Source organism: Pteronotus mesoamericanus, unplaced genomic scaffold (genome assembly GCF_021234165.1).
Source record: "Pteronotus mesoamericanus isolate MK-2021 breed Mesoamerican mustached bat unplaced genomic scaffold, CSHL_Meso_final contig_199, whole genome shotgun sequence".
Lineage (NCBI taxonomy): Eukaryota > Metazoa > Chordata > Mammalia > Chiroptera > Mormoopidae > Pteronotus > Pteronotus mesoamericanus.
The window spans coordinates 118,241-132,131 of NW_026555083.1; the positions used below are offsets into that span (position 1 = coordinate 118,241).

At 45.3% G+C, this 13,891-nt stretch overlaps 2 protein-coding genes across 2 annotated transcripts; both read right to left on the bottom strand.

The window, feature by feature from the left end:
* Positions 1–225: 225 nt before the first annotated feature.
* LOC129066289 (zinc finger protein 211-like) lies at positions 226–6,366 on the bottom strand. Its single transcript, XM_054567834.1, has 3 exons — positions 6,339–6,366; positions 3,278–3,404; positions 226–1,599 (listed from the first exon to the last, which is right to left on the bottom strand). The coding sequence occupies exons 2-3, from the start codon at positions 3,309–3,311 to the stop codon at positions 302–304; spliced, it is 1,332 nt and encodes a 443-aa protein (XP_054423809.1). The 5' UTR covers positions 3,312–3,404; positions 6,339–6,366; the 3' UTR covers positions 226–301.
* A 5,156-nt stretch (positions 6,367–11,522) lies between these two features.
* Positions 11,523–12,051, bottom strand: LOC129066302 (zinc finger protein 211-like; the record flags this gene model as incomplete). Its single annotated transcript, XM_054567845.1, has 1 exon — positions 11,523–12,051. A coding segment is annotated over one exon (528 nt), but the record flags the coding sequence as incomplete, so codon positions are not given.
* Between the last annotated feature and the right edge of the window lie 1,840 nt (positions 12,052–13,891).

A 13,891-nucleotide genomic window follows, 5' to 3' on the forward strand; every position in this document is an offset into this window, starting at 1 on the left:
TCTGACATCATGGTCCCCGTGTAGTCAGGTCCAGTGTCCAATAAGGACCAGCATCCTGATTCATTGAAGACCATCTTCTCAAAGGGTCCTCACATAGCAGATAGAGGAAGCAAGCTTTCTCCCAACTCTTATAAGGACATTAATCCCAAGTTCATGATGGCTCTACCCTCATGACCAATGTTCATCCTAATTACCTCCCAAAGACCTCACCTCCTAATACTATCATATCAGGCGATAGGATTTCAACAAACAAATTGTGGGGCACATAAACATTTAATTCATAACATCACTCATAAGGTCATTATCTAGTGTGTACCTTCTGGTGTTGAATGAGACTAGAGCTTTGGCTAAAAGATTTCCCACATTCAAAGCACTCATAAGGCCTTTCTCCAGTGTGAACTCTCCAATGTTTATTGAGGTTGGACTTGTTACTAAATAATTTTCCACATTCACCACATTCATAAGGCCTGACTCCAGTGTGAACTCTCTGGTGTTGAATGAGGCCAGAATTTTGGTAAAAGGATTTTCCACATTCCCTACACTCAAACGGCCTTTCTCCACTGTGAACTATCTGGTGTTTAATGAGGCTAGAGCTATGGCTAAAGGATTTCCCACAATCACAGCATTCATATGGCCTTTCTCCAGTGTGAATTCTCCCATGGTTATTGAGGTGGGATCTTTGGCTAAATGATTTTCCACATTCACTGCACTCATAAGGTCTTTCTCCAGTGTGAACTCTTTGGTGTTCTAAGAGAATGGATCTGTATATAAAGAATTTCCCACATTCCTTGCACTCGTAAGGCCTTTCTGCAGTGTGAACTCTCTGGTGTTTCATGAGATTAGAGCTATGGGTAAAGGTTTTCCCACATTCCCTACATAAATAAGGCCTTTCTCCAGAGTGAACTCTCTGATGGTTACTAAGGGTACAGCTTTTGCTAAAGGATTTTCCACATTCCCCGCACTCATAGGGCCTTTCTTCTGTGTGAACTTGCCAATGTCTAATGAGACTGTAGCTTTGGCTAAAGGATTTCCCACATTCACTGCATATGTAGCATCTTTCTCTACTGAGGACTCTCTGGTGATGGATAACTTTGTCTTTGTACCTCAAAGCTTTCGCGCATTCTTGAGGGTGAGTTTTTTGCCTGGGAAAGGCTGCCACACAGTTGGTTCCAGTGTTTGAATTTTCTTCGGTATTAGTGGTTTGTACCTGGAGAAATCCTGAAGTGGCCAAGAAGTCCTTCCCAACCTCCCCACAGGTAAAAGGCTTCCCAGACATGTGAAATTTGCAGTCATTCCCACTGGAGGCTCTGTTCACATTGATTGTGAAGGGTTTCTCTCCAGTGTTTTGCATCTGGTGCTGAGGGAGGTTTGCACTGAAATATAGTTGTTTCCCACATGGGCCCAGCCTGCACAGCTTCTGTCCATGATGAGTCTCCTGATGTTCAGCTGAGAGTAAACTGTCTTTCAATACCAAGGTACACTTTTCACACAGGTGGGCCCTCTGGGAAGACAGACCTGCCTTGGGAATCCTGAACTGTGACACTCTTTCTACAGAAACACTCTGCTCAGGTGCCTCATCCTCTGCCCCACACCAACAACCTAAAAGAAAAGAAACACTGGTAAAGTGCATGTTGACTGTGGCAGGAGGGGCAGCTGGTACACAAGTGCATGTTTGACACAATCAGGAGAGTCTACGCAATGTGTGCAGGAACATGAACCTCGTTTCAGGCAAGGATTACTTAGCAGTGCTGGGCTATAAATCAGACTGTGGGAAGCCTTGTGAAGTGAAGGACACCACTAAGACAGAGCACAGGGAGGAAAGACAGGATCTACAGTTCATTTCTCTGTAAACAAATTTTAGCAGGACCTGTCTGCTGGTGGGTACCACCTGAATACTGAGTAGAACAGTACTAGGCTACAAAGAGGACAAATGGGGAAGGAGGTATCACAAGGTGAAGGCAGGGGCTACTACTTGTTTATCTGAAAACATTCAGCAGGATCTTATCTACAGCTGACCCATGAGCGCTGTGCAGAAGGATGTGTCCGGAGTAAAGAATATCCATGCCCTGGCCAGTGTGGCTCAGTTGGTTGGAGCATCATGCTGTATACCAAAAGGTCATGGATTCAATCCCAGTCTGGGCACATGTGTAGATTGTTGGTTCAATCCCCAGTTGAGGAGCCTACGAGAGGCAACCAATCAATGCTTCTCTCTCTCTTTCTCTCTCTCTCCCTGCTCCTTCTCTGTCTAAAAGCAATGAAAAAAATGTCCTCAGGTACGGATAAAAAATGAAATAAAAAATATCCAACTGCACCAGAGCAATGAATCTTCAATGACTGCTGAAGAATATGTGTGCACATCATGACATGATATGCAGAAAGCAACATTGGAGAACACTACCGATGGAGCAGCATGAACAAAAGGTGAGATGTGGAGTCAGAGAAATAAGGATGAGCCCACTGGCCAGGTGTAAGAGGAGAGGTGACGTGTAGAAGAATTGTTAGTAGGCAGTGTCAAAAATGGAGATTAAAAAGCTGAAATAAAATGTCGCCACTGGCTTTGGAACCAAAATAAGGTGTTGGTATGGTTTCAACACAATCCAGACATTGTGCCCTCTCCCAGGGTGTCACTCCCCAGGACCAGGCTCCCTCTGAACCCATCTTGCTGCAGGCAGACTCATACCCACCCTGAGAAGCACCAAGGGCTCTCTACCCTACTCCCAAGATGAGCAACTACATGGCACCCACATGATGCAACTACTAAGGAAAGTAAAAGAAGTGAGTGGAAACGAAGAACTTGGTACATGACAGGCACGGGTAAGAAAACTTAAGTACTACAAAGACAACTTCCGAGGAAGGTCTTACAAGAACACTGCATGGACCACACAAGCAGTGACAATGTAACTGATGACAATTCCAATCACAGGCAGTCATAAAAAAAATGTTAGCAAGAGGAAAGAAGTCAACCCTTGGCTAGTGAGTTGATTTGCATCCAGACCAATTTGCCTGGCTAAAGCAACGGCAAGCAAGGTGGAATCCGTAACGGTGACTGCAAGATGATTGACCCTGAACTTTCCGCAATAATCTTAGGGGAAGCAGATGTTGTCATGTTCAAGAAAAGGGCAGTGCACACAACACAGTCCAACCAAACACTGCACCTACCCAGGAAACTGAAAGAAGGCAGTGCTCATGGTCCTACGTGAGAAAGACAGATCTCTCTGGGGAAAGTGAAAGGACAGAGACTAGCTCAGAACACAAGAGGTGGGTATGAGGATCTTACCCGGGGAGGTTATAAGAGCCAAGTTCTCCAGCATCACATCCTGGTACAGACGTCTCTGAGCCTCATCAAGGAGATCCCATTCCTCCCAGGAGAAGTACACGGCCACGTCATCAAAGGTCACACTGCCCTATCATAATGGGGACAGGTGAAATCAAAAACAGCCCCTTCCTAAGGACCTTCAATCCCTTCCCCCTTATATTTGGACCATGCCCATTCTCCTCCCAAGCTCCTCAACTCAGTGGGAAAACCAGGCCCTGGTGCCAAGGACACTTTTGTCTCTGCATAAACTCATTGGTCTTGAGGTCCAGCCATCAGTAACAAGCGGCAGGTGAACCAGTAGATATCTAGGCTGTGAGCCTGGAAAAGAGGATTCCGCCAGCTCCCACCAGGCAATTCCTCTGGGATGGCCAAAGTCACGCAAGTGTCAATACAAGGCCCCTGGGGCCATCAGACATGCTTCTGCTCCATGAGCACACAAGTCTTTAGACTGCATATCCATCACACCTCTAGACAGCACAGCCACCTGTCCACTGCTACCACCATCTCACTGCCCCATACCATAGGCCTTTCCCTAGTCTCCCCATGTGTTACTTTAATTTAATGACTTCTCCTCTCTACCACACCACTAATTGTAGGAACCTCCCATAGGATTATGGGGAAAACCACATATATGACCCCTGACACTGGAGAGATGAGATGGACAGAAGTTTAATAGATCACATACATTCACAGCCTGGGAGGGGAGGACACCATGCAGGGCTACATGGGGTTGTACTAAGGTTTTTGGTTTTTGTTTTTAACTTTCACCTGAGGATATTTTTTCATTGCTTTTTAGAGAGAGAATAAGGGAGAGAGAAAAACATCCATGCAAGAGAGATGCATCAATTGGTTGCTTCCCATAAGCGGCCAACCAAGGATCATATGTGCACTGGAATGGGATGGAACCTGCAACCTAGGTATGTGCCCTCACCAGGAACTGAACCCGTTCATTTGCGGTTATGGGACGACAATCTAACCAACTTTGCCACACCAGCCAGGGCCAAGGCGTTGTACTATGGAAACAGTGAACAACCAGGGGACGCAGAACGCAAGCTTTGTAGTATTGGAACAGTGAGGTGCCCTGGGTTCCAGCAATGTGATGCCACTGGTTAGTCTGAGTAACTCCATGGGCTGGTAGAGAAATAAAACCTAATACAAAGGGAAAAGGAGGAATTAGATCTGGTATTCTTAATAACAAAAATTGCTTGGCTAGTAGAACTTATCCACAGGAACACAGTGGGGAAGGAAACTTGCACGCAGGCCATTTGAGGCACTCCAGATTTCACCAGATGTCAAGGCAGCACATAACATTGGGACTTCACATTAGGCCTTACATTACAAATAGCAGACAGCATCCAGAATATGGCCAGCAAATTCAAATAGGATCCAATACTACCACAGACTTCCCATTGCTCCTACAAGTGGTGGCAGCTCCAAATGCATCCACAAAGGCTTCACTGTCTGGCTTGGTTGGTTCCTTGTCTCAGATTCAGCCACACAGAATCATGTGGCGATCTCATACTTACAAGCCCATGACTCTCTTCCACATCTGTGCTGCACTTGCTTTCCGTCAGTAGTAAAAACTTCTTTGCTCACCTAACCTCATTCTAAGGCTACCTCATGTCTAGTGACTGTCACAGATGACCCTATGTGCCCCTGACTTGATCCTTCAGGATGAATGAAACAGCCTGCCCCATCAAAATTGCCACAAAGTTTTGCCAGGTGTAGAGCATGGAGAATAAACACTAGCTCTGGCCTAAGTGTCATCTTGCTTCAAGTACTCCTAGGCCTCTGTGTCCATCTCATGTCCATTCTTCCCTTGAAAGGCCCTGGTTACCTGCCCAACTATACGGTCTTCCCAACATGTCCTCCCAACATGGCCACTTAACTGCCTCACTTGAGTTTGTGAAGCCCAAAACCATCATCCAGTACTCATGCAAGAGACCTAGTTTACAGACTCCACCTTCCTCAACCTGCATCCCATCCCCACCCCCCACCCCCCACCGATGGCTTTCACTCCATAACCTGAAGATTACCCCTTCTAAGTGTGAACATAGCTTACTTACCTGGATCCACAAAGTATCCACATTTTGGATGTTTCCATCAAGATCCCGCCCCAGATTTCCAGACCTGTGTGTCTAGCTGCCCAAGTCATGTGTCCACTCAGTCTCGGAAACACCTCAGCCTCTTAACACAGCCAAAGCAAAGCTCTTGATATCCTCAGTAAATTCCTTTCCTATTATAATCTTCTCCAACTTGGATGATGGAGCATTTATTCCTAGTGTCATAAATACAGCGGTCATCACTGAATCCTGTGTTCACTACCTCTTTCTCTACATTAGACAATCTGGTTGCCCTTTTTTCAAATATGCATCCAGAGTCCAACCACTTTTGCTAAGCTACAATTCTGGTCCATTAATCTTCACCTAGAGTCAGTAGTAGCCCCCAGCCTGACCTTATTTTCTCCTGCCTCACCCCCACAGTTTGCATTCTCTGTACAGTCCGATGGAGTCTGATAAGACCTTTGAAGACCACCTCCCGCTTCTAATCCAAACCTCCAATTACTTCCAGAATACACAGCCAACTCTCAGCCATTCAAGTTCCAACTCCTGCACCCCTGATTGTTCCCACATTAAAAAAAAAAAAAAAGAAAGAAAGGAAGAAAGAAAGAAAAGAAAAAGAAAAAAGAAAAAGAGAGAGAGAGAGAGAGAGAGACATCTGTAGTTTCCTGAACACTCCCAGAAGAGTTACATCTGTGAGCATCTGCACATCCTGGTACCAGTTCCTGGTATAACCCTCCACACTTTTTACATTGGTTGCCACCTAAAGGAACATGTCTGCACAAAGTCTGACAAGGACTTTTAACTCCAGGACTGGGGTTTCCCCAAGATCTGCAGACCAAAGGTCAGGAGGAATGGCACTTAAGACTCTAAAAAGGGCCCTGGCCACGCGGCTCAGTTGGTTGTAGCACTGTACAGTATATCAAGAGGTTGTGGTTTCAATCCCCAGTCAGGGCACATACCTAGGTTGTGGGTTTAATCCCCAGTCGGGACACATGCAGGAAGCAACCAATCCATGTTTCTCTCTAAAATCAATAAACATATCCTTAGGTGAGAATTAAAACAAAAGACTCCAGGTAGGTAGAATGAATATGTATATATATAGACTCTATGTTGTACACACCTGAAACTAACAAAAATCTTTTATGTGAACTATAATTTAAAATTAAAAAAAAAAAAAAAAAGGCTCTAAGAAAAAACCCTCCAGACAAAAATGTGAGTAGGTAGACGTCAGGGCCACTGAGGGTCTAGGACACCCTCTGCTTCCTGTGCTTCCATAAGCACCTCCGCAGACACGGGAACCTGTACAGAGGGAGGCCGCAGAGAAATCGGTCCACGGTGAGCTCCCAGGGCTCCCTTCCTGGGTACCCCTTTCTGACCCTAAAGCCTGGCGACCTCGCGCTGGCTGTCTAGCCTCCGTGCCTCCGCGCTCAGTGTCCTGTTACCAGCTCTGAGATATTAAACAGGGATTCAACCTCCCAACGCTTCAACCCACCTGTCACCGTACCCCATCACTTCTTCCTTTGAACCGCCTTTGGGGGCGTTTGAAACCCCTCCTGGCTTCTCGAGTCCCCACAATAAGGGACAAGCACAGCCTGCTACTCCAGCTGTCACTCCGCCTCGCACTCTCTGCTCCCCCCGGGGAGGAGGATCCCAAGGTTCCCAGTCCTCCCGGCTCACCCGCCCCTGCACGCCTTTACAGGGCAGCCCCTCAGCCCGTCACCCACTCCCACCCCTGTCACACCGTGTCACCCGCCAGTGCCTTATGGTCCCTAACACCGGGGCCCGGGCTGCAGGGCTCGGTGGGCTGAGGGGCGAGATTCTGGGGGCCGGGCACTCACCTCAGCCGGGCGCCTCAGCTCGGGCGCCATCGGAGTCTCTGGGCGGGGAGGAGGGTGAGGAGGCTGCCCTGGGCACCACGGTCCTTGTCCCAGCCCCTGCGGGGGTCACCTGGATGGTGTCACCGAGATTCAGACCCGTGTCTACGCTGAGAGAACCGCAACTCTAACGCCTTCTCGATCCTGTCACTCAGGCTCGAGTCAGGGCCACGGGAATAGCCGCCGCGCTGAGCAGGCCGGAAGTCCCGCCTGGGCGCGATACGCACGCTCCTAGAAATGCTTCCCCTGGCCCCTCATTGGCTGCTCCTGCGGCTTCTCTACACAGATTCTTCCGGGTAGTGTAGTTCCAGGCCGCCTGGTGTGTTCTCCATGCTGAGCAAGCTTGACCCTAAACTCTCACCTTGTGCAACCAGTTTCCCAAATACCTGCCTTCCCACAATTTGCCGCCCCTACAAATTCAGAGTTCTCATGGGGATGTACAGTATGGGTAATATAGTCAATAATACTGCGATAACTATGATGGTGTTTGGTGGGTGCTAGACTTACGGGGTAGTAACTTTCTTAAATTATAGGAATGTCCAGGCACCATACTGCACACCTGAAAGTAATGTAAAATAGTGCATTTCAATGGTAATTGGAAAAAATGAAGTAAAAAAAGTTAAAGGTACTTTGCTTTGTAATTTCTTTAAAAAAAGTATTGTTGAAAATTTTCTACAAGGTTCAACGACAAGCTACCTCTTTGTACATGTTAATAAAGTTCTGTTTTTATCATTTTTACTTATTTTTTTGTTCAATTTGTGGAGTCATTTTTTCATCAGAATTTGGCACACGCGTGATGTGGCTTATTATCTGATACTGTTGAATTGATCATCCTTCCCCATAATCCTGTACACTAGATATTGATAAGATGGGTGACTGAGTCTTGTTCCTAACAGATTTTGTTTCATGGTCACTGTTGGGTAAATAAAGTCTTGGAATCCAGACACCCTCTCCCCAAAGGTAGTGGTGACAGAAAACACTTTTTAGTTTTCAATTATAGGTGACATTCAATATTATATTCGTTTAAGGTGTATAATATAGTGACTAGACATTTAGGTTATTTATGAAGTGAGACCCCTGATATTTCCAGTACACACCTGGCACCATACATAGTTATCACAATATTTTTGACCATATTCCCTATGCTGTACTTTACATCCTGGTCTATTTTGTAACTAGCAACCTGTACTTCTTAGTCCTTTCACTTTTTTCACCCAGCTACCCAAACATCTTTCCTATCTGATAACCATCAGTTTCTTCCCCTTATCTATGACTGTTTATATTTTGTTTTTCCTTTAGATTCCACATATAACTGAAATCATATGGTATTTGTCTTCCTGTCTGACCCATTTCACTAAGCATAATAGAAAACACTTTTATTATTGAATAAGCATTAAACCAGAATTTAGTGCACATCACAGGCAATGTGTTAAGAAAGTGCAAAGGCAACCCTGACTGGTGTAGCTACTATAAATCAAAGGGTCACCACTTCCATTCCCAGTCAGGGCACAGGGCCAGGTTCCCAGTTGGGGATGTGCAACAGGCAATTGATGTTTTTCACTTTGAGGTTTTTCTTTCTTCCTCCCTTCCTCTCTCTCTAAAAGCACATAAAATCCTTAAAAAAAAGAAATTGTAAAGGCAAAAAAAACCTCCCTCTTATATATCTAAACAGATACAACCCATTACATACATGTTTTGGAGATAAACAATGTAACTAGTTGTCCACCTCTGGTACGGAAACATGCTCAGCCACTGGTTGAGGCAGGGTGCCTAGTGTGGTTTCTTTCAGGCTTCAGTGGTTACCCAAGGCAGTAGAGCTCAGGGTCTGTCAGCTACCTACACTCTTCACAGCAAGATCCTTCTTAGGTCAGAACCTAGACGCACACTCCCACAGCTACCCAGGACTGAAACTAAATTGCTAATATTTGACTTTACATATGATTTAGGCAGAGTAAAGAGGCAGGTTTACTTTACTATGGAATCATTGTTTGTCAGGTTTATCTCTTACTTGCAGAAACTTCCATTTTCTTCTTTACCTTTTTTTTAAAGATTTTTAGAGAGGGGAAGGGAAACATCAATGTATGGTTGTTTCTTGTATGCCCCCTACTGGGGACCTGGCCTGCACGTGCCCTGTCAAAGAATCTGTGACCCTTTGGTTCGCAGGCCAGCACTCAATTCACTGAGCCACACCACCCAGGACCCACCTTATCTTAAGAACATCAAAAGTTGGTTTAGATCTGACCTGTGTAACTCAGTTTGTTAGGCATCATCCCGCAAACCAAAACATCCGGATCAGGACACGTGCCTAGGTTGTGAGAGGCAAACAATCAAGGTTTGTCTTTCACATTAATGTTTCTCTCCCTTTCTCCCTCCCTTCCCCCCTCTCTAAATAAGTAAATAGTTGGTCTAGTCTACAAGTAAAAAAGTTAGCCCTGAAAAAAATTAGTCAAGTAAAAGAATTTGACAGTACTGTTTGTCATACGTGGTTCTTCCTGAATTTACCTAGTGATTGGGTTTACTATCTGTTAGCTAATTAATTGCCTTTATCCAGAGGAAAAACAAACTTATCTTTATGAGGGAAAATAGTTTTGTAAATTTGAGATAACTGTCCACTAGGATGAGGCCATTACCCTCCCACAGGGACTGGGAGACAGGGGAGCTATCTCCCATGATGTGTTGCATTTCAGAAGTCATGTTTTTATTTTAAAGAGATGGCTCCCTTGGCCTTGAGAAAGCTATTCCTGCACCTAAAGCTGAAACAAAGAAACCTATCTTTCAAAGGGACACATTTTATTTTTAACTTATATTTTAGTGAGGAGAATGGAAGGAAAAAGAGGCAGAAAAACTTCCACACGCGAGAGAAACATCATAGATAGGCCACCTCTGACACATCCCCAGCCAGGTACCTGGCCCACAAACCAGGAATGTGCCCTGACTGGGCATCAAACCAGCGACCCTGTGGTTCACAGGCCAGTGCTCAACCCATTGAGCGACACCACCCACAGGAGCACTCACTTGTTTTCAAACCACCACACAGAGTAAATAAAATTCCTAAATTAAATGAGTTTTAACAATGAAGCCTTCATTGTCACACAATCCAGCACACTAGGAGGTAGGCTGTTCTCAGGTTCATGACTAGAGGATAAAAAAATTCCACCATAATAGCCACATAAGACTAATGGTATTCCAGGAAAAGGTCATCCATCTTTTAAAGTCACCAGCAGAGTCTCTGAGACAAAAAATAAGCCAGTTCCATGGCCCAACTCATCAGAAAGGAAGAAATGCACACTCAGCCTTCTCAAAAATCGCCCCAATGGCTGGGAGAATGCTGAGGTCTGCTTCCTTAGATGCACTGCAGGTGGGTGACCTGAGTGGCAGAGGTGAAAAGGCTTTTGCAGAGAAGTGGCAGTGACATAAATCTGGCCATGGCCCTGCACACTTAAAAACTGCAATGCAACCCTGGCTAGTGCGGCTCAGTGGATTGAGTGCTGGGCTGCAAACCAACAGGTCACTGGTTTGATTCCAGTCAGGGCACATGCCTGGGTTGTGGGCCAGGTCCCCAGTTGGGGACAGGTGAGAGGCAACCACACATAGATGTTTCCCTCTCTTTCTCCCTCCCTTCCTCTCTCTCTCTGAAAAAGTAAAATCTTTTTAAAAAAAGTGCAATGCAGTTCCCATATACATGGAATTTATGCAGGTGTTCAAACGTACGAGGTTTAATAAAGGCAGATGGCACCTTTGAAAGGGATCTCCCTTAGCATGCTATTGAAAAAGAAACGAACACATTCCCTATCTAAGCTGTTTTTCTCTTGTAAATCTTGTGATTTCCAATGAGATAAAGCTGAAGCCTTTCTCACATTCACTGCAGTCATGTCTTTTCCCAGTGTGAACTCTGACATGTACTTAGACTTGAGTTTTGGCTCAAGGATTTCTCATATTCCCCACATTTTAAGGCCATTATCCAGTGTGAACTAAAGGAACAAAGCTTTAGCTCAAGAATTTCCCACATTTGCTTCCCTTATAAAGTCTTTCTCTAGTGTGAACTCTCCTACGGTTAACGAGACTGAGGTATACAGCAAAGGATTTCTCACAATCAATGCACTTAGGAGGTCTTTCTCCAGTGTGAACTCTCTGATGATAATGGAAGGTAGAGATTTGGTGAAATTGTTTGCCACATTCACTGCATACAAAAGGTCTTTCTCTAGTGTGAACTCTCCTGCGTTAAATAAAATTGGAGTTTGCAGCAAAGGCTTTCCCACATTCACTGCACTCACAAAGCCTTTTTTCCAGTGTGAACTCTCTGGTGTTGAATCAGACTTGAACTTTCGCTAAATGATTTTCCACATTCCCCACATTCATAAAGCTTTTCTCCAGTGTAAACTCTGAGGTGTTTAATGAGGTTATATTTGCAGCTAAAAGATTTGCTACATTCACTGCACACAATAGGCCTTTGTCCAGTGTGAACTTTCCGATGGGAACTGATACTAGAGCTTTGTTTGAAGGATTTTCCACATTCATTGCACTGATGAGGCCTTTCTTCAGTGTGAACTCTCTGGTGGGAAATGAGGCTGAATTTTTGGTTAAAGGATTTCCCACATCCACCACACCCATAAGGCCTTACTCTGGTGTGAGTATTTTGGTGTACAATGAGGTTGGATTTGTACCTAAATGATTTCCCACATTCACCACACTCATAAGGTCTTTCTCCAGTGTGAACTCTCCTGTGTGTAGTGAGGTGGGAGTTTTGGGTAAATGATTTCCCACACTCTGTACATTCATAAGGGCTTTCCCTGATTTTTCATCTCCAGGATTCAATGTCATGGGACTTGCTAAATAATGTTCCACAGTCTCCTTAGTCAAAAGCTCTTTCTCCTGTGTGAAAACTCTGATGTCTAATGAGGCTACCATTTTTGCTAAACAATTTCTCACATCCACTGGACATAAAACAACCTTCTCTAGTGAGGACTCTCTGGTGCCAAACAAGCATGTGTTTGTGGCTGAAGGATTTCATGCATTCTCCCCAGTTGTTGAGAGTTGAGAATTGAGCCTTTCCTTTCTGAAAAACTGCCACACACTTGGCTCCGCTGTTTGATTTCTGCTTGGTGTAAAAGATCCGTTCCTGAAGAAATTCAGAGCTGGCCAAGAAGTCCTTCCCAATATCCCTGAAGATAATTGTCTTCCCTGAGACATTCAGTTTGCAGCTCTTCACAAACGAAGCTCTGCTCACAAGACTTATGAAGAGTTTCTCTCCAACATGCTGCTTCTGATGAAGGTATGCACTGACATGTAATTTTTTCCCATACACATCACACCTGTACAGCGTCTGCTTGTCATGAGTTCTCCGGTGCTCAACCAAATGCAAAATGTCACTCAAGATCAAGCCAAACTTTTCACAGGGGTGGGCCTTCTTGGGAGACAGATCAGCATTGGGAGTCCTGATCTACGATGCTCTTTGTACAAAAACACTACACTCAAAAGGGGCCTCCTGATACTCCCCTTCAGGGCAACAACCTGAAAGCAAGAAATGCTGGTGAAATGCATGCTGACTTTGGTACAAGGGGGCAGCTATCACCCACATGTGCCTAACAAACCCAGGAACAAGTCCATGGGATTATCTGCAAGAAAAGGAGTAGGTTTCAGGTTGATGATGGGGCTGTTTGGCAGTACTGGGCTATACAGATCGCAGGACAGGGAGGCCTCATGTGGCAAAGGACACACAACTTGCTCCTAGGCAAACAACCTTCAACAGGACCTTGTTTGCTGGAGACATGAGTGCTACAGAAAAGGTTATGTCCAGGTTCTCCAAAGAGAATCGTAACAAAGCTGCTGTTGGTCAGACACTGTTGAAGAATAAGTACACACTTCATAATACAAATCACATAAGCCAAAACCGAAGACAGATGCAGATAAAGCAGTGAGAAAAATGGGTGAGATGTAGAGGCAGAGAGATAAGGATTAGCTGTGGAGAGGATATAGGTATAGAAGTGACAAGGTATATACTAGCATTGGCAGGTCAGCAAGTTTAAAGAATGGCAAAGAAAATGCAGAAGTAGTGTGTGGCCACAGGCCCTGGCACCAAAACAGTAGTCCAACAGAATAGGTGTCTGGTATGATTTGAACACAGAACTGATATCACACCTTTCCCCAGGTGCCACTCCCCAGGGCGAGGCTTCATGTGAGCCCGTCTTGCTGAGCCTGGACCCCTGTTCAGCCAGGGGATAATTGAGGGCTCTTACCATACTCCCTAGATGACTAAGGATATGGGACCTGGATGATGCAATAGTTAAGAAAAGACAGAGAGCACTAGCCAAGAACAAGCCAGCACATGAAAGCCCATGGTAAAGAAAAGTAAATACACAGAGTTTCAAAGGACAGTCTTGCAAGAACAGCCCATAGCCCACATAAGTGGTAACTGTGCCAGCAACAGCATTTTCTGGCACAGGCAGGCCTGAGGAAATGTCAGCTAGAGGAAGCGGGTAGAACCTACATACTCAAGTGCATGGCCAGGGCAGGGCAAGCAAAGTGGGATCCATTAGGGTGACTGTAAAACCTCTGCCCCTGACACCTTCCATATAAGACTATAGGGAAGGTGTGGCAGCTGCTCAAGAAGAGGGCAGTACATAAACCTCAGCCCCACC

What these genes read in the sequence shown, in the direction of transcription:
- LOC129066289 (XM_054567834.1), bottom strand. Translation starts at nt 3,311, where the DNA reads ATGCTGGAGAACTTGGCTCTTATAACCTCCCCGG. An exon ending in GGCTCTTATAACCTCCCCGG is followed by an intron (nt 1,600 to 3,277) that starts GTAAGATCCTCA and finishes CTTTTCTTTTAG; the next exon opens with GTTGTTGGTGTGGGGCAGAG.